General features: G+C 45.2%; 1 protein-coding gene across 1 annotated transcript in view; it reads left to right on the plus strand.

The window, feature by feature from the left end:
* Positions 1-20691, plus strand: part of LOC135369446 (uncharacterized) — a 188421-nt gene extending 167730 nt beyond the window's left edge. Inside the window, exon 4 of the mRNA XM_064603035.1 lies at positions 20328-20691. Coding sequence (XP_064459105.1) covers positions 20328-20691 — 364 coding nt within the window. The remainder of the gene's footprint in view (positions 1-20327) is intronic.
* Positions 20692-21242: the final 551 nt, after the last annotated feature.

Here is a 21242-nt window from a genome sequence, read left to right on the forward strand (position 1 = left end):
TTCTACTGTTGCAAACCCACGTCAGTGTTACTTTTGTCTGTGAATTTTTCTTTCTGTATCTAGTACAGCTAGAACGCGAAGTTTTCTATTGGTTTCTTTTCTTTCTTTTTTTAAATGTACATTTGATTCCAAATGTACGTGTGAAGGTGCGGGTTTAAATACCGCAGTGATGTGTTGGCACTGCGATATTAATTGGGATATAATTATTAATCATGCTACGTAACTTCGTAAAATCGCGAACATTCACACGCATTCGTATAATCTCAGTCCGATCTCAAGACGCCGTACGTAGACGTGATACGGGAAGGAGACACGACGACACGACATAGACAACCGCTTTCTACCAACTGATATCATACAATAACAAGATACCGTAAACTAAATATGCAATTGTCAGCATTTCTTAACCCGTTATCTCCAAATGTTATTTCGTGGTTGAGCACCTCGTTCTAATTTATTCGGCTCTGTACGCCATAGCCCTTATGCAAAAGCCTCACAATATTGTAACATTCCCTTAAGGCATGACTAATACTTCCCATCTTGGGCACTTGGCAACAGTGAACGGGTGTTTTTATGCCCGGCGAAGCTAGATATGTTGACATCTCCGTATTATATTCCTCATCTAGTCCTGTTTACACATTGTGTGTTTCTGTCATTCTTTCTTTTCCCGGCAACACTGAGATGCAGTTTGACAGGACAGGAAGAAAAGAAGAAAACAATTCACTGGACGATTACAATAGTCGGAAATGCCAAATTTGGGCGCAGGTTGAGTTGTACACCACTGTTTTTATTTCCCACACATAGTACTTTCTTCAGGTAGCACTCCTTTCCCAGTTCGTGAAGTCGTTGCGATGTCGTTGTCCACGTTGGTGAGGTACAGCCCGGTTATGTCTGTAGCGCGACTCAGTGCCACGTATACCAACTTTTATGATAGCTCTTGACATAGGAGTACACGACTTTTTCATACGTGCGATTTTGCGGGCGCCACGGTTCCAGTGGCAAGTATTTAGCCAAGCTCGCCGAACTGCAACCAGATGCGTTCCGGCTTCCCAAGCGTGCCCTCTTCACTCCCGCTACTTTCCTCCTTCACTTCGCTCCTCGTTCGCTCTGCCGGTTACAACGCGGACGCCGCTCAACGCAGGAACGGGTGCCTCATAGCTGCGCTCTAAAATAACACAATACGAAAAGAGAAATAGTACATCTTACGCTCCCGTACCCACTGTAATAGGAACAAAGAGGCGAACGGGAACACCCCAGGTGCAGGTAAAACAAGGAGTCATTTCGTGAGAGAGTACAGAGCTGCATGTTCTGCTCCACCCCACGCGCATTGAATTAGAACACAGAAAGCGGGCAGTATCCAGCAGCCCAACGGCACCTTTTTGACCAGTTCGCATCGGAGCACATACATTCGCTGCACGTATTTGGGAGCCATGTCTGGAACCAATCACAGTTGAAAGTAATCGTCGAAGAGATGCTTTTATATTCCCGTGTTGCTGACAGAGCACGCGGTTGCATTTGTAAAAAGAAGATAGTGCTCCTGGAGAATGCCAAGCGCTTATTCTGTAAAGGGTGCTTTCACTGCACTAAGACCCCTGCTGCGGCGAAGCCCACTGCACACAACAGCTCGCGGGCTATCTGGAGAGCAAAGAGAACTCTGGCTTGGGGCCCTTGTTGGTAGTCAATGACCAAATATCAATTACCATTACCATATATCAAGGATTTTATACCAATACCAATTTTTATACTAATACCATTTATCAAAGACGTCTGATATACCCGTAGCAATCTCTGCACGGAATTGAATGGCTGAACCCTTTTCGCTCGATGACAGAAAGTAGTTTTCTTCTCTGATGTTTCGTGCCTTCCTTTTTATTTTCTCATCCAAAAAGTTACTTTACGTTATATTAAGCAGGAAACAAAGCCAGAACAGAACACAATTCCTCAGTTGTTTCTGTTCCCCGCGAGCACTTTCTAAGATCACAGAAGGAACTCTCAACAGTATGTCTTTCAAATACACAACGTAGTATTTGCGATAACAAACCCCCCTGTGTTTTGGCGAAAAGACTGGGGAGCCTTGCTGAAAGCCGATTATGATTTGGGCAGTGAGACGCAACAAGCAAACGTCGATATAAACACCAGGGCCCGTTGTTAAGCGCCTCGGAATGGTACTGAGGAGGAGGTCGATGTGCCTCCGCTGGAGATGACGCTTGGATACTAGCGCCATCTAGCCGTGGCTCGAGTGAAATAGCTGTGGGGGCGCTCAAGATCAGCTCCTCAGGGCGGCGCTGTGGTCTGGGTCAGGGTTGTGGGTGGCTCTGGGCCACTTCATGAAATGTGTGTCTGGGCAACAGCCTCTATTGTTATATCATACTGCACGAGTGACTCTCCTCTTTTCAGACGCTTCAATTATAATCTTTAATGGCATTTCTTCTTTCCACAAAGAAAAGTTATTTGAGTCAGTTCTACAGCTTCAATTTCAGCAGCAGTGACAACACTGCCAAGCTTCTGTCAGGCGTGATAGGAGGCCGTCTCTGATTGGGCGCTGACATATCGAACTTGCGGACGATACGTGACTACGGTGAGCTATAACGGGACTGCCTTAGAATCCGCAACACAGTCATGGAATCTTAGCTGCGGAATCCTGCGCAACCGTCTGACAGGCAGGCCGATCCACAAACAAACAAACAAACACACGCACGCACAGACACCCAGAGTTATGGCGCCACTGGGTTCTGGGAGACAGTGCGCCGTGGGCAGACTTCTTAATTACGGAATTGTGAGACGCCGGCCTGTTTTGCGCGCTGTAAGGGCCATCCACGAACCAGTTGATGTTGAAGTTCGTTCACACCTATCTCCTATCTCGCGGATTATGATTACATACTCGAGACACTTTTCGGCACTTGATATTTTGATGACGATATTCGTAGGTTTCGAAATGCTGTAGTGTATGGTCCTAACTCCTGATTGCTTGCAACACTGTTTTCATTTTATCGTTGCGTTTTATTAGTGCACCATTACGGAGGCTCTTGCTGTTCATGAGCACTTTAAATAAATACTCAGTACTCAATGTATCGTCATCACCTCGCACATTAATCGCTTAATTACTACAAAACCTACCAAGGCTGTAAGAAAACCAAAACAGACATAGAAGCTTCTTAATCATTCCACACAATGTCCTCCTTATCAGTTTCGACCGCTTCCGCTATTCAGCACTGTGGATTCCTTTTCGCCATGTTATGCGCTCGGCTATTTTCAGTAAAAGTTCGATTGGTCCAGCTCCGCCCATGAGTCTCGTCAAGGAGTCTTGTATCGACAGCCGAAACTATTTGTGTCTACCCGTACTGACTGGCCACAGACGCAAACGGGACGCCCACGGGCGAGGTGGTTCCCTCCGCACTGGCGGTACACCCGGTCATTACACCCACCGTATGGATGCTTCCCGAGCGGATATGCGATGACTCGCAGAAGGTCAAGGTATGCGTTTGCTGTTAATGTGTCTTCTACGCCCTCGCATCCGTTGTTTGCATGGCTCGACGAAATTATGCATGCCGAAGTTTGCATGGCTCGTCTAGTCCAGAGGAAGCCGATCCGATGAACTGTAGCAGACGACATAGAGACTGTGTCGTCTGCTAAATCGTTCTCTGCGCAAAACTTCCGTGGATTGTTACTGCACCTATTATCTATTATTCTACATCTGTAGCACACGCGATTTTTAAAAACTTCGTCACTGTATTTAAAAAATACTGATTTGTTACTGGATTTGTGAAATGTCGTAATCAGTATCTTCGAATACGCTACTGTCGGACTGTCGGGACGGACAATCAACCACACTATTCCCATTCTCTCTTAAATCTTTCTCACTCACTCTCACATTCCGACACGAGCATATCCGACCGGAGATCAGAAGACCCAGGTTCGATTTCTGTCGTCAGCACCTCTTTTCCCTGAGTTGTGGAATTCGCTAATTCCCTGGTTGTGGTCTGCCTCGGCCAATTCTCGTTGTTTGCTGGTTTCTACATTTTCGCGCACGCAGTTCATTGTTGCGCTGGACCGGTAATGTCACTTTATTTAAATTCTCTGAAGCAGGGATCGAACGTTTTTCATTGGGAAGGCGTGTGCAGTCCTACACCACATTTCGTACGCGAAGGCGATTTTTCATTGTCCCGCGTATACTATTAGCTTGTCGATATTGTTCGCAAGCTGATGACCGGCACGTGCGCTGTTCAATAATCGAAGGCCGTTGCGTTTACTCGTGTCAGGTGTGTGTTCTCAAAGATAGAACCACGGAAGATAGAACCAAGCTGAAGAATTGCGTTTATTTATTTATTTATTTATTTATTTTTTGCAATTCTCCGAGAATAATGATGTGGGAATGCAGCGCCACAGGGTCAACTGGCACTCACTGTGATTGGCAAATCGGGTACGAAACTCAAAAGAAGTTCTGAGTCACTGTTAGGTGATACGTTATCTTTCAAACGCGATATATTCTTCCGTGCGGCTGCACGAATCTTCCTCGAGCGACATACCCGACCACAATATGGTTTCATCTACCACTCCGGAGTTGCAGAACGACAAGTTTGATGATGATGATGATGATGATGATGGTGCTGGTGGTAGAAGGAAAAAAGGTGGAGATGTGAGTAGGCTCACCGCGGGACAAGTCATTTATCAGTGGTTAGATCGCTGCTTACATTTAACCAGAGCGCAACACAACGTATCTATATTTTTACGAAGAAACGAGGCTTCAGGCGTACCGTACATGTTGCATTATCAAGCGTATTGGCTTGACCTTTCGCAACCTTTTGCGATCTTATGTCGTGTTTCTTGTTTTCGTTGTGTATAGGACGCACCACTTCCCTGGATTTGGCTTATGGTGGGCACTCATTAATAAATAGGCAAGCAAATAATAAATATCGGCAGGCTAACTGCTCGGCAATAACAAGCATCACGATATATTTCCGTGCGGGATCAGTTTCGTGCTCCTACTCGCCTTTCCGTTCTTTTTCTTTCTTTCTTTTTTTTTGGGGGGGGGGGAGGGGTATATCCGATTCGGCAATGTTTCCCCACAAGCTGAGGTACCCCATGTCTCAGGTGGATAACCTACTGAGATCCCGGCAGATAAACAGCTCGGTGATAACGACACGCTATCGCTCTCAGCCGGTCGAAATCGATCGGCATCAGACCTGGTGCCCAGGGCTTGCCCTCACAGTCCCGCTTTCTATACATTTTGCAATATTGACTAAATAAAGATTACGATTACGATTGCCGAACGTCTCTCTTCGAAATCCGAGCCACTGGTGACCAAACATTCCGAATCAGACGTTTCGAAAGTTTCAAGAGCGAAGGACTGTCCATGATAATCCACAACAAGTCACATACGCTGCCATGTTGCTTCGCGCGTTATAAAAAAAGTAATAACTCTATCAACCATAGTGGCCCATCAGTCGCGATAGAAATAGCTTCACAACCGCCCTCCTAATAACAATTCATATTTGTGTTCAGTAAAATTTTGGTAAAAACAAATAGTCGATGCATAAAAACGCTTGGTTTGTCTCGCGTCTTTCTTCGTCTCAGAAAAGGTCTTGCAAAGTATGTGTTTTTTATTTTATTTTTTCGGTATTATAAACACTGCCGATCAGGGAACCGTCTGTTCTCCAGAGCTACTTCGAGGCGTCTGCGTATTGGTGCAGCTCTGTCGTCGATGTACAGTGCCGCTATGATATCGAGTACGTTGCCATCCGAAATGGGACAGTTTGTTGGTGCACAACCGCATAAATAGCCCTTATGGCGAATTCGGGTGGCAATTTCATGGCAACACGGTACAACGCTCGGCCAGGTCGGCGCCCAAGATTGATCACGTGACCGTTGCCACCCGAACATGACTGCAAGGCACCTAGCAGTTTTAGTCGCCAGGGGCACCGCGGTCGCTCCTCTTTGGGTTCTGTCGTCTGCTATAACCCACGTGAACTTCGACGTGCGGGCCAATAAGGGCCCTCGCTACCCTCGCGATGCGGATACGACGACACCGGATATAGTTGGGCAATCCGCTGCCCGATTGCTTCGAGGCCGGGCGGAAAAAGTGCTAACTGGCAAATTCCTGGCGCTCGGAAAGAGTCACGGGACCATGCGAGATCTGGCAAAACAGGCGAGGACAGGCGGGATCTGGCAAAAAAAGTTGCCACCAAATGGCCACCCGAATTCGCCATTATATAGTTTAATGGTCCGATAGATTTCGCTCCTTCGCCCCTCGCCTGCTGGGGTGACATTATGCTGCATTATTCGCCGTTCTAAGCGTAATTTATTACGTTACGACGACTAGTCCATAAGAAATTCCTTGCGTAGTACCGCTTTCTATTTTTGGTGACTTTAAATTCTTTCGAAACGGCGCCATCCCCAGCAGAACGCGCTGTAGTTGACCCGCCGATCGTGAGATGGAGCTACTTAAGCGCGAGACTCGACTTCTAGCTATCGATTCGTTCCTTTCCCTCCCCCTGCATTTACACAGATTCTGCGAAACGATGCCATGGTTCGGCCTTCCTTTTAAAGTGGCCGTTCTCGGGAATGGCCACAATCAGCGTTTTCCGATACCCAACAGGGTGCGGTATTCACACTCGAGGCGCCCTTGGTGAAATGGAGAAAAACGTACCGAAAGATATACGAAATAGAAAGAAAAAAAGAACGAAAAATGTTTCCTCATCTTCAAAACCAATACACATCCACATCACAAAATAGCGTATACGTACCTACCTAGTAAAATCCGAAAACAAGTGATTTCGCGAGCGCGTAATTTCAGGTTCCCTACTGGACCTTGAAACCCTTGAATAACGTGGAATTTGAAAATGCCATTTTCAAGGCTTGGAAAACCCTGGAATTTTTCACAGTCCTTGAAAGGCTTTGATTTTGCATATTTTTCATATTCTTATGGAGCTGCTAGTCAGTGCAAATTCCGCTTATCCGGAGTAAGAATTATTGTCTATTGTCTACCTTGTAGTATCTACCTGAGTAATAAACAACACCCTGACCAGAACTATTGTTTCGAAACCACAGGAGTTAGCACCATTTGCAATATTAATCGGCAGCAAGAAATTAACGGCGCCTTCCGTAATATTAACCAATTTTCCTTTCCGCGCCTCTTGACCTTTAACATTCAGGAGTCGTCAGTCACATTTGTGAACGGGTCACTGTTGTGCCGTGTATTCTCTCATGTGATACGTGTAGCCTATAAATTCTTTTGCGATATATTGAAGCCCTGTGGTCATAGACTGTTTTATATCCCAGACAAAATGACTGCTGAGCCTTAAAAGGTCCTCTAAAGACCCTCGAATTTTTGTTCAAAAATTCAGTGGGAACCATGGCCAACAATTCAGGCCCATGTAACGTGATGATGATGATGAGTTGGGTATTTCTGGCGCAAAAGCATCTATGGCTATGATGCGGCAAGCCAGGTAAGTTTGTGACTAGTTAAAACTGGTGGTGATCAAATTAAGATCATGTGGTAAAAGGTTAAATGTGAACTAAAGGACCTCACTAAAACTGTGCAAAAACTGTGACATGATTATAAGTCCTTCAAATAACCAATGGCGTGTAGGTACGTAGATGTATATGGTAGTGTCAACAAGACAAGCATAACCTTTCTTGCGGACAACGGTTACCTTCTAAAGAAGTCCCTTTCCAAAGCTACATCCATTGTAGCGCTTTCCTGTACCTAAGCTCAAACTTACCAAAGCTCAACGTAGAGCTCGAGTTGCACTGGAAAGGGCAAAACTGCTTCGGAACGTAAGATTACACATTAGAGGCCCTGTAGGAGAACACTGTGAACGTTCCCGCTAACATTCCCGCCAACAATTTCCCGTTGCTTCAAGTAAGTCATGCTGACCACATGCAGCCAAACCATCAGACTGCTGTAAGAATGACAGCCCCTTGATATTTTACGATAGCCTTACAGAGGTTAAATTGCTGTTTTATGTGATAATTGCTCGATCTATAGATTACCCCGGAACCGAGCCTCCGGCTACAACAAGGCTTTCTGTGTAACTGTCACATCGTTACATGTGAGCAATGACTGTGCGACAGATTGGACTGATTGGATTGGAATAGATTTTTTTGTGTGGAAGTTTACGACCATACTCTAAGCCAGAAATGAGTAATTAATTTACTCCTTTAGTGGACTAAACAAACTGAAGTTTGTGCGAAGTTTAGTACTGGGCCTCAGGGGACTTCAATGGGGAATAATTATTGCAGTCTAGGGGACTAGAACCTGTACTTACTCCCCAGTTAGCGCTCTCTCGTTTTTCTCTCAAAGTACATCATGTCTTATACTGACTGAATGGAGTGGCCAGCAGGCCTTATCGGCTAGGACAACCCGTGTTTACAAAAAACAAAAAGAAAGAATACTGCTTACTGATTCTGAATCAAATGCTAAATATGTAAAAGACAAATACGGACTGGACAGTATTTGATGTCCATTAAAGGCGATGTGATAAATATCATTGTTCTCATCAGAGTAAACAACTTGGCCGTATTCTTCCCTCGTGAACTTACTTCTTTCTCTGCCCAAACCCACAACACAGACTTGTACCTGTAAGGAAAGAAAATAAAAAATATATACTAAAGGTACATTTTAAGCTTTGAAACTTGTTCAGCTCACCAACCCTTCGCAAGAAGCAACACACAGCGCGCATTTGACGAACAGTACATCCACACAAAGCACATATTACACATGAGGGCCATTTTTCAGCCAAGATCTAGCACAATGTACCCTTAAGTACCGTTATGTATTCAGCGAAATGCAATTTATTTCGCGCGACTGAGCTAGCCTACAGTGAATGTGCAATCCGTACTTCCGTCACGGACCTCGTGTTGTCACGCACCGAAAGCACGTGATGTCGGGTCGATGATTTGCAGCAGCGCCAAGGAGCAGAACCTCGGCGTCGCCGCTGCGCCAATGAAAACATGAGCAAGAGGGAAAGGAGGAAATAAAGGGAGGGTGTGGGAGATGTATCGTACAAGGGAGCGGAAGGGAAGTCATAAGGCAGCACGAACCCAGGTGCTAGAATGTACTGCACACTCAACCTTGTACGGCGTCGGCGTCAGTGTCTTGTGCTCCAATATCCGACACTGGGTGCTAACCACAATCACGAAGTACCTGTCCACGCTGACGCTGTATTGCAGTGTATGGAGCGCGTTGGTTGAGATAACATTCGAGCCTAAGGGCAGACATTCGCTAGTGTGTGACCGCTATGAGAATACGACGCGAAAACGTCAAATGGTTCAGTGTGTGATCTGGAAGCATCGAATTCCGTACAACACACAAAACGAGAAGGCATTAACCCCTACTGAAATTTAGGTTGCCGCAACAACGTGTCAACGCATGAACGTGTCAGCTCCTGCGCAGCGTACTTTCCATTAAGGGTACTGCTCTTGCGGCAAAGCCGACTTTACGGTGGTCTTTCCTATTACGATGTTGATAGCAAATGTCGAGTGTACAAGTCCTTTTGTGTGACTTACCCCCCCCCCCCCCCCCCCATCGAGTGTACAAGGGTGTGCGTGGTTGACCACGCTGATGTACCTCATGAAGCGTGGTCCACCCCGCGAAAGCTTGTACATATTAAACTTAAACAAAAATCTTCAGTGTCGGTTTCTGTATTTTGTTTATGTTGTTTCTTTAGTTATACCGTTGCGATGTTGAAGGCGTTCGTGAATTTATGCTCCTGCACGACAGCTTGTACTGCAATAAATTCGCGAACGACTTCAGTGTTTTTGTTTTCTATTTTCTTCAAATTACGGTCGTGACTGCCCTTCAACGTCTTTTTGCTATATTACGATGTTTTGTAGAGACTAACGCCTTCGAGAATATGCCAAACCGTCTCTGTCGTTTGTGATACTTTCCCATTTTCTGTATAACGTTACTCGTAGGCGCGCACGCACGGGGCGTTTTCAGGACAATCCCCAGCATTTTCCCCGAGACGATGCTCTACCTTGAGGAAATTCCTGGCTACTGCCCAGGCTACGGTCCTCAAACAAGTACTTCTCTCGAAACGTCCATACAAGCAGCTTATTGCAGCTTTCACAGAATTGCTCAGTTGAGGACGGAAAGGCTTGAGGAAGGGAAGCGTTGAGGATCGTTTCAACGAGTTTCGTGCAAGCTGATCTGTCATCAATATATGTTAAACGCGTCAGCTTGCAGAGTAGGTACAATTGGCATACCTTTACCAATCCTCCTTGATCACCCATGCGTTCGTTCATCCTTCGTTTATCATACTTAACTTCGTTAAACTCAATGCACGTGTTTGGCGCACCACAGCCACTGAAAGCTCCCTATGCCTGTGTAGTATATACAGACACATACACGCTACGTAACGTGGACTACCATAACAATAAGGTTATATGATAATATAACCGATGGCCTATAGCGAGAATCTTTACTTCGTTGCTTCTTCCGCTTACCTGTCGTTGTGGCCTGATGGAGGAGGAAAGTGTGCTGCGTTAGACGCGCGGCGATCGGCCACGGCGGGTCGGCGCATGTTTGCATGTGTGAAACATGACTTTCACCGAAGAAATTTGCTCGATAGAGTACGAGACGATGATCGTCATCGCTCTCCGTATCGATGTTGTTTCCATAAACTCCAGTACGTGTTGGAAGAAGGTATTCCCCGAAAATTTTTTTTATTTCCTCGGCTGAGTTCATTCTCTCACTTCGAGGCTTTAAGTTTTATGTTTGTCCTTTGTATCTGTCAGAAAAGTAACCCCCATTTTGGAAACTCAACCCGAGCTTCGTGAATTTAATGGTTGTTTCATCCTGATAGCTTGACATTCCTATGGATCCGTAAATTCGTATTGATATTCTTTTGACATTGATATAGCTTGATATTCGCACTGAACACGTGCACAGGGTAACTGAGTCAATGACAAGTGTTCGTCACACAGGTTCCCGTCCATTCCTACGAAGACACACACGCTATACACTCGCACTCTGACAAGGTCAAGTTCAAAGTCAGTTTCGCTACCAACTCGTCACGGCACCCGGCATCCCGTCAAAGACACGATGCCGCTCCGTTGCGACGTTGCAGAATGACGTTAAGGCCACTGCAGCGCCACCACCGCGGCTCTTCTCGGGAGCGCTGCGGACGCCGGCGTTCCCGCCAAGGCCTTGCGAGAAGTCCGGGTCGGTGGCGCAAGGGCGGACGTTCGGTCATGTGATCACCACCACCGGCCACTTGAAATGACCTCCTGTACTAACAACACCCGTCCCGTATCGACTAAACCGCTGGACTAACAAGTTTCCTTCAAACTGACAAACGAACCACAACAACCAGTGTGCTGTGCGTTCTGCCCTGTTCGGATTGGTGTTCATATCCCTGCAAATTCAACGACTTGTGAATGGTGTTATACCTCTGCTGCTTTATTGGTTTCAAGTCGTAAGGGTTCCTCTGCTACTTAACTTAGTTTCTTATTTCAGAAAAAAAAAATAACTTTGTAGCATCTGCTGTTTGCTCTGTAGTTTTGTTCGTACCGCTGGCCAAGAACGCTTAATTTTGTTTATCGTTTTTATTTACGAACACTCGTTAGAAAAGGAATGCTCGTATGGTTCTCCCATGGCTCCTACGCGATGATTGCTGCTTTCCAACTCAAAATTGTTACTTAGTCCTTGCCTGGTGACTCCAACTGTTACCTCAAGCATGCTCTTCGTAGCTGGTACGATTTTTTGGCAAATTTATTTCAGTTTACGTAACTTTCGCTAGGCGACGATCAAAATCACATTTCTGCTAGCTACTGTGTTCAAGTCGGGCTCCCATTGTGCACTGCTCTGCAAACACACCGGGCCCTCCACCCGATCAATAGTGTGTTGTTCCAGTTGCTGTACTTAGGCGCCGCACCAAGATTGCCCTGCCTGAGTTCCCCTCTGCAAGAATCGAAGCACATAGACAGGGGGAAGTCTAAGTCACCGAGACTGCAGAAAAGGAATTACCGCGAAGAAAAATATAACCAGAAAATCGTCCCACCCGCAATTATCAACATGGACTATGTCTCTTCGGCTGCCTTACTTCCTTAGAAATTAGTCACGTATCGATATCGTTCGCAATCGGAGGTTAAAAGCAAAGTTGTAAAAAAGGACTACAGCTTTATTGGGCTCATTGTGGCAAGAACGTTGAAGGACATCTCACCTCACCGGAAGGAGGAACAACAGCGCCATCTCCAGTGCAGCGGCATCGTTTGCTTTAGCGTCGACCGTTAGGCAGCTGACTGTATATTTGGGATTGTTTTGTGTTGCTCATTTCGTCGCAAGCGGTGCATCAAACATGGCTTCCAGCATTGTAGAGGTAAACTTATTTGCATATTACTCATCTCGCGAGCAATATCGACGTTGCTTGCGTTGCAGTATAGTGCGAAATGTGTAGAATGTCAGGTCCTAAAATTGACGTTAATCTTTGTAGAACTCTTCCCACGTTGGAGAGCCCAGAGGAATAGTCATGTATAACATTTATGATGTATGTGTGTGTTGTGGATATGATAACGATTTTTGTCTCGACGTACAATTTTCAAACGGCCGAATGGAGCGTGTTGAGAATCGATACTCGAAGAGAAGGCTGCGATGAGCAGGATGCCGGTGAGCTGCATCTCTTAGCCAAGGGTTATGCACCATGCTTTCCAACTTCTCCGCGTAGACCTTAAGAGGCATCTTCTCGGGACATTTTAGTCATGGAAATTTCGTAATGGAGCTCAATCGGTGCTTAGATTGAAAAATGATATGAGGAGAAAAGCATTGCAGCGTCCAAGTGTTGTGACAGACAGGATGGTATACTATACGAACTCCATCATACTTGAAGCCTGACTCTGGGTAAGACGAACAACCACACACGAGAGGTGAGCTTTAGTCTCGTGTGTGTGGTTGTTCCTCGTGCGTGTGGCTGTTTTTCTTGGCCAGGCTCAGGCTTCAAAGGATGATAAAGTCTTGTGATGTGGGTTCGGAAGTATGCGAAGTATTGAAGCCTATGTTCTAAGCGCAACGTGTAAAATATGATTTTTTAACGTGTGTTACAAAGCGAACGAGTAAAAAATCTAGGTTAAGATGTTTGATATACTTCAGCGCTTGTACTACCACTATGTTTTATGTATTTCGACGACAAACCGTAACCTGTCTTGGTACATATGGTCCATTAAATACTTAGTCATACTTAATTTTAATGATAGTCAATAAATTGGAACGCCATGAGGTCATGCAGTGCGCGTTGTCCCATCCTCCAGCCTTCAATACAACCCGACCCAGGCAGAATAACATCTTGACCCAATCTTGGCTAGATATTGGCAATACTGGTCCAAGATTGATCTACCATTGGACCAGTATAGCCCATATCCAGTTGAGATTTGGCCAAAATATCGTGCTGCTTGGGGAAGTTATCACTGACAGCCTGCCATTGGGACTGTGAGCCCATTCCTGCATCTTCAATATAATGTCCCCAGCACATTATTGCTGGCTACTGACAGTAATCAGAAATCGCACTGACAAAATTCAAGCTGGTTCACTAAAAGTTTACTATGCCACATAGTAAAGTAGTAATACTGGCGTAGTAGCTGAGTGAAGTAGAGGAGAGGCATCACCCGTTATGGCGCTGAGCAGGCACCTTGAATAAATCTTTCCCTGAACACACCAATACATAGTGTGCAATAATACCAGGCACACAGTGCTGGCTACGGACATTAATCTGGAATGCCTCCTACTTGCCGACACACCCATTGGTAGTTCACCTGCTTGATAACAATACAAACTTCGTCACAGAAGCACCCTGCACATGGTGCTGTCTACAGTTATCTGAAATAGCGGGGAGAACGCTTACGTTACAATAGCGTTGGCTACCGTTACAGTTGGCTACCGTTGGCTAGCGTTGACTACGTTGCGGCTCTCGTGGAATACCTTGTCGTCTGCCAAGATCACAGGACTACCAGGATCAAAAGCTGTTTAAATATCTGTATCAGTGGATGGGATTACGTTGATCACGAGAGACTGTTGAAGCCTAGAGCAAACGTGTGATATATTCCATACGTGACGTGAAATGTCGGTAACGCAGTAGATCTGCACAATGCTCTCTGTAGCCGGTTTCATCCCGACTGTGTCGAGGCGATACCCACGGACGAACTGGGGTAACAAACGACATTTTCTGAGGAGCGTGTAATCTGCAGTGTCCTAACTGAGCTGTATGTTACGGTGTAATTCACGCATTGTGCACGAACCACTCGCCTAGCTTGAATGCAAAGAATGATATCACATGTTATGTGCGTCTTTCTGGAGTGGTCGCAAACATTGTCTCTGTCGATAAGTCTTGCGGTGGCCCTGTGTCCGAAGGCGGTTTAAACCTTCCCCTATAACGCGGTGTGCACCACTAGCAAGTTTTAGTGTAGATCGGGAGGTGCTCTCGATAACGGTTCCGAAAACAACATCAGCCAATTGTCTGGTACTTTGGAAGTGTCTGACAACAACAACAACTTTATTTTAAGATCATAAATGGGGAGTTTCATCACCAGGGGCGATACTCTACCCCATTGCTGACATCATGCTGCTGGGGTCCGATATTCGACTTGTCAAAACAAAAAATCCTTTCAGAATTAGATTCAACAACCACCGACCGGATACCACCAAAATACCTAATCTTCCAGTTTCCCGCCATTTGAAGCAGCCGGATCGTTCTATCAACGATGTATCTATCTTTATATTCCATAACGCCCGTCAAACCGTGGTTGTGTCGCTTGTGAAAGAGCTCGCCGTGGTCGGCCTCGCAGAGGTGGGCAACGTCACGACTGACGCCCATGGGGGAATGTACGTCCTGGGCAGACTTCTAAGGGAACCGTGCCATCCGACAGCGGGGAACTGACAGCGGCCGATGAAAAGCCAGGAAAAATCCCCAGACAGCACAGCCGGCACAGGCTGATCTTTGACCCTGATCTTTGATTTGACGGCTGCCTTTATCGTACCGTAATCGTAGAGTGCATCCGGCCTACTAACACCCCCTAATGTCTCTGGTAACAAGACAGTTGTCTGAACTCGAGTGGTATCACTTGCTTTCGTCAACGAACAGAATCCTCGCTTTAAATGTACCCGCACCCAAACACTGACGTCACCAACGAGGAATAAACTATTTTTTAGCAACATTCCCCAGCCACCTAGGAAAATAATCGACCAAAGACCTAAAGTACGTGTTGTGCTCTAGCATACCTGCAACCGAGGCCCATCATAAATCTTGTAATTCTTCTCCTCAGACGCGTGTAAAAAAGGGGGAAGGGGGACGCGCAGCTGGTTTTTACTGTCGTGATTCGGCACACCTGCACTCGGGGCTGTTTTGTTTAAGGCACAGGTCGTCAGCGGAAGGGCTTCTCTATAAACAGTGTTCCCGCCGTGTTCGTACTTGCGGGGCCTTCGTTAAATGTTTGCGATGCAACGGTGCATGGAATTTGTACAAGGAAACTATGGGCTGCGTTAGGCTTGACTCGGTGTGGCGCCTTTTGTGTTTCCAGACTCTGTCTCAACGACGTGACCCTTCGCTCGAAGAAGGGCCTTGTTGAGGCTCGTGCACATGACGTCACGCGCAGTCTTTGAGCGCCTTTGAGTCACGTGACATGGGAAAACGTGGGCATGCTTCACAGGCGTCATACAACGGGCAGAACGAGGAAGCAGCGCGTGCTTTTACAATTTCCTCTCGTAATTGCACGCATACCGCAACAACTAACGGCATGTCCTCCTACTGTGACTTCGGTGCGGCAATATGTTTTCCCATGTCACGAGACCAAACGTGACGTCACTGCACGAGCCTCAAGTGGTTTCACTACAAGTACCGTCTGGTCTTCGAAAATGCAGCTAACTACTTCCGGCAGGTTTCTTCAATCCACGTGCCAGATACCACCGCGTAAAAGCCAGCTTTTGATACATCATCACCAGGGACGCCTGCAGAGTGTATTGTGCACAATGTAGTGTGTGAACTGCACTATATACTTGAAGCATTTTACTGGTATTTTAGTAGTTAGTGCACTTTACTGCGATACGGTTAACTTTTCTGCTATGCTTCGACGGCGCACACTTGACGGAACTCTGGAGCTTTTTTTAGAAAGCGCCACTTTACGGGTCTCGGTATAGCAGTCGGTAGCGTTTCCGTCTATTGATTCCAAGGTTGCGGGTTTGAACCCGGCCGAGAACGCCAGCGACTTGGCGGCCGGGTACAAGTTGCTTAGATACGCCCTCTTCCGCTAGGGACGTTATATATTGTTTGCGGTGTGATATGCACGTTAAAGAACACCCAGGCGGTAGTGATGCAAAACTATCGATAGTACTATCGATAGTCTATCAATAGTTCGATTCTCATACGACTATCGATAGTAAGAAAACTATCGATAGTCGACTGTCGATAGTAAGAAAGCTATCGGCGCTGAACTTGAGTTCCTCATGCCGCTCAAAACCAACCGCAAGGTCACGTGGTACTCTCTGCACTGGATGGCTCCAAATAAAACTATTTTGATTTGATTTGATTTGATTTTGATTGGTCTCATGAAAGTCTCATGAGTGCGTACGATTTTATGATGAGCATCTTCTTTCGATGCTTGCAATGCATCATTCACACATTACAGCTAAAACGGAAAGAACTTGTGGCGCACGTGATTCTGGTTTCGTTGTCAACTGTGCCAGTGTGAAAACGAAGACAGAAACGGGGAAAGCATCGACAGTGAGAACCACATCAAGCTATCGATAGTAAAGGAAACGAAAAGAACAGTACTATCGATAGTCAATTATCATAAAACTATCTATAGTTTTTCAGCACTATCGATAGTCAATTATCATAAAACTATCGATAGTTTTTCAGCACTATCGATAGTACTGTAATAGTCAACAATCGATAGCTTTTAAACTGTGGATAGTCACAATCGATAGCGTTTACACTATCGATAGTGCCATCGATAGTCGACTATCGATAGGTTTTCGACACTATTGAGCGTTCTGAAAAAAAAAAAAAAAACTATCGATAGTCAATTTATCGATAGTTTTGCGTCACTACCAGCTGGCAAAATTAATCCACAGACCAACCACTGTGGCGGCGCTCGTGACTATAATTGTCTTGCTATGTAAAGCCGCGAATTATCATAAAGTGCCACAATTTGGCACTTACCTAATATGATCCGACGGGTAACGGATTGTATAATAAAGTGTCCGTTCCTGGACTTAATAAGCAATCAGATCAGCGCAGCTAGCATTATTAAAAAAAAAAGAGAGAGAGAAAAAAAAACAAGTAGTAATATCGATTTTTGTGTGTACAACCCTGGTGTAATATATGCCGCAGTGGGGTTCGCGCTCTGCCAGTCTGTAGATGAGCTCATCGATTGGTGCTGACGCCGCTGAGGCGAGAGTGGAAAAACCTAGTTCGCCAACTCACTTTGGTCTCTTTCTTTTTCTCCCCCATGAAGTCCGTGTTGTCACCTGGCGGTGACGTGCCAAACTTTTACTCCCTCTGTTCTAGGTCGAATTTTCTTTTTTCTTTTTTTTTTTTTTGTCTTGTTCCTATGGAAGCAAAACTCCTTTCTACTCGAAGAAGAGAAGGTTCTAGACAGCTGCGGTCAGCCATAAACTGTTTCGCTAGGATCGTGTCCTTAAACAGGACACGATCTCGTCATTTGTGTCTCGTCATTTCTGTGCTCGTCATTTGTCTGGACAGACAAAAATCGATGTAAAGAACCTTGTTCTTAGCTAGTTGTTTTATAATTTTTTAATGATGGTGTCCTTTTTACGCAATTTTTGTGAGCCCAATTTTGTATCATTTGATTAAACTTAAAAAAAGGTGCATGTTCTAAACTTACGGCGTGCGTCTGTTCCGGGCCGGGCCGAAATGCAATCCCACAAATTATTTTATTTAATTAATTTTTCTTTTCTTTAATTCGTTCTTAATTTTCTACTCTCTGCTATCTCTACAGGAATGCGTGCACGACGTGTATTTCCATCATTATTTCATCATTAAACATCAACGTCATGCAAATAATAATAAATATACAGGTGTTTTGTTTTTATTCGGCACAAATTTTTTATGTAAAAAAAACTAATAGAGCTGCATAAATTTCATTTTCGCAGGTGGGTTACACGGCAGGGCGGACATCCTGTAGGACAGCGTATGGAACTACTGACTAGGACGCTTTGGCTAACATTAATGAACTTCTTAATTGGATGTTTTCCGGGAAATGCAAGATATCAGAATTGGAGCCAGTCATTATTCAAATTCATCGTTCTTCTTAAACACCCCGAGAAGCGAGCGTACCTTGAGACATAAATTCCTGTATTTTGCTATGTAACTCAGCCAGAGCCAGAAATATGCACTCCTCTAGCGCTGGAACGACACGACCTTGGCCTTATCTGGGCCAGAGAGCGGCCTAGTAGTGCGGTAGTGCTAGTTCTAGTTTCGGCTCATTTGCGTAGCAAAAAATCGGGAATTTATATATCAAGGGACGTTCGCTTCTCAGGGTGTTTAATAAGGACGCTGGATTTGAATAATGACTGGCTCCAATTCTGCTATCTCGCGTTTCCCACAAAAACGTTTAATTAATAAGTTAATTAGTGAATGAATTTTTTAGCTAATAATTCATCCAGTAGTTTCATACGCTGTCCTACAGGATGTCTGCCCGGCCGTATAACCCACTTCTGAAAACGAAATGTTTGCAGCTCTAATGGCTTTTTATCAAAAAAAAAAAAAAACTGTGTCGAATAAAAAAAGAAAGACCCTGTATATAAGTAATAAATAAAAGAATATTCCTGACAAGCAATGGACTGGTAGTGGAGAAATCGGAACAGTTTGGAGGCCACCCGTTTCTTTCGTATTAGTAAACTCCCACAGTTCAAAGCGACGCTAACCACTCTGGGATTTTCTGAACTCGTCTTGTGATGAGACGACAATCAGATCCCTTGATGCACATCTTCATTAACAGTAAGGAATTACGATTACATTTTGGCCCACTGTTCTTTTCTTGACATCGCTTTCAGCAGATAAAAGCACTGGGCTAGCGTAAGTGCTTCCGAGAGTCATTGAAAAAAAAAGAAAAAAAATCTAAGTATGCAAAAACATCGACCTGGAACGAGCATAAGTGTACGAAGTATTACGTTTTTTACTTCTCCCCAATTACATTTTTTATTATGAGACATGGGTCTGACATTCTTTCTTCCTTTTTTTTTTAAATAAGATGTCTCGTTAGGCATACACTAGCTTGTTCTCCGCCTGCTAAGTGTAAAGCAAACTGTCTTCGTAATAAGCGTGTCTTCGTTAATTGGTCGCAATAAAAATATCAAATATTTATTATCCTACTTGTTAACACGCATAAAACTGTTCAAATTATTTCCGCCTCTCTTCCTCTCTCCAGCCCTGTCTCTCTCTCTCTTTACTCTGAAATGCGTACTGGCTGTAGATATTTACGATTTATTAGCGCCAGGAAAAGAATATTCATTCCAATCCTGCTCCCTTGTGCCCGTGTGGAACCCCAGGTTGAAATTCCATCAGTCCGTGTTCTTTACCAAATTCTATTTACTTAAATTTTTATTTGTCTCTAGAATCTCTGATGACGTCAGCTAAAAAGGGCGAAACTGGTACCCAAAATGAGGAAGCGAAATATAACGTCGCAACCGAAACCTGACATGCCGCGTGACGCCTGCCCTTTCCAGCAACAATGGTGACGTCATCGGCATATCGAGGACGACGAAGAGGAGTCCCCGCCACCGGCGTATCGACCGTTCTCTAAGAAATTGATGCTTCTGTGCAGCACTCGCTTCCCTCATCCGTTCTGTTGCCCCGCATATTTATTCAAATGGTCTACGATGTAGCTGCATTCGAATGACATGTAATTCAATATGTACCGCCTGATGTATTCCATGCGCACTATGTCGGCTACAAACGCAGACATCTATTGTACTAGCGCCAGTGCGACTTGCAAAATCCGTGTGACATAAAAGATGAAATATACTTGACATACTTTGCTATGGGCAAAACGACTTTTCGCTCTTTCGTATTCTGTTGACTAACATTGAGGGTCGTTTAAACAAGCGTTGGGTTGTAGGCCGCAGTAAAATTACGCGTTGTTATGTTTGTGTTGTGTTGTTTCGATAATTATCATGAACATGAAGAAGCAAATCAAATTTTCCAATGTTGTGACGTGTACATTGACTGTATGTCTCCGGGAACGACAAAAGCATCAGCTTCTGAACGCTCCAAGAAATAGGCCTTTTGCGCATAATGCTCATAGAGTATCGTTACCGTTAACAGCCGCATATGAACCTAGTTGCTTCGTGGTTGTCATGTGTCATATATTCTTCACAGGTTGTCTGCGTTGTCGTCGGCGGAGGCCTCTGGCGGTGAGCGTCGGGGCTTTCGGGGTTCAGACTCCCCGGGCGGCGGTGGCTATGGCTATGGCTCTGGCACGTTCGGCGTCTACGGAGCCGGCTCTGGAGGAGGCTTGAGGAGCGACGCCATGGCTCGGCGTAAAGCAGCCGACCCAGGAGTGAAGGGACCGTCGTCCCTGTTCCTCTTCTCGGAGGACAACTTCATCCGGCGACATACAAAGTTCTTCATCGAGTGGCCATATCCTTTCGTGATCTGTGAATGTGTGCTCGGTATCGCCGGAGTGAGTGTTTTTCTTTTTCTTCTTCTGTGCTCGTCAAATACCCCTTCTCCGGTAAGGTAAGCAGACCGCATTCAAGCATTACTACGTGCATGTGGGTGCCAAACAGAGACTTTTCGTGTGTGTTTAGCTTTAGTTTCTTTTATGGAAAATACTCCCAATGTTTAATGCGTACACCACTGCGCGTGCGCCACGTGGTTTCATATAAGGATCAGGGTAAAAAAAAAAAAAAAAGACTTTCAAGGGCACCAAAGTAGCCGACGTTGCGAATCCTACGACAGTCTCCGTCTGGATATATTCTGCACGGTAGGCAAAAAATAAATAAATAAATAAACACGAAGTTGATGAAGATAGTGTGAGTACCAGTGATGATGTTAAGAGAATTTGAATACTTGGCGATTGCGTACAAGGTATTAGCTCAAACGCGACAATGAAATAAACAGGCTATGCAGGTCTACATCATCCATTAGCGACCACTCCTGCAACATTTGACTCGCAATCCCTAACATGTATACCGAAATCTTAACACAGGTGACTCCAGGGCTGTGGTTGATTACAGGCACGTATACTACAGCATGGCGAAAGAGCTTCGTTGCTTTTCCTCTGGCATAAAG

The sequence above is a fragment of the Ornithodoros turicata genome, chromosome 9 (assembly GCF_037126465.1).
Source record: "Ornithodoros turicata isolate Travis chromosome 9, ASM3712646v1, whole genome shotgun sequence".
NCBI lineage: Eukaryota > Metazoa > Arthropoda > Arachnida > Ixodida > Argasidae > Ornithodoros > Ornithodoros turicata.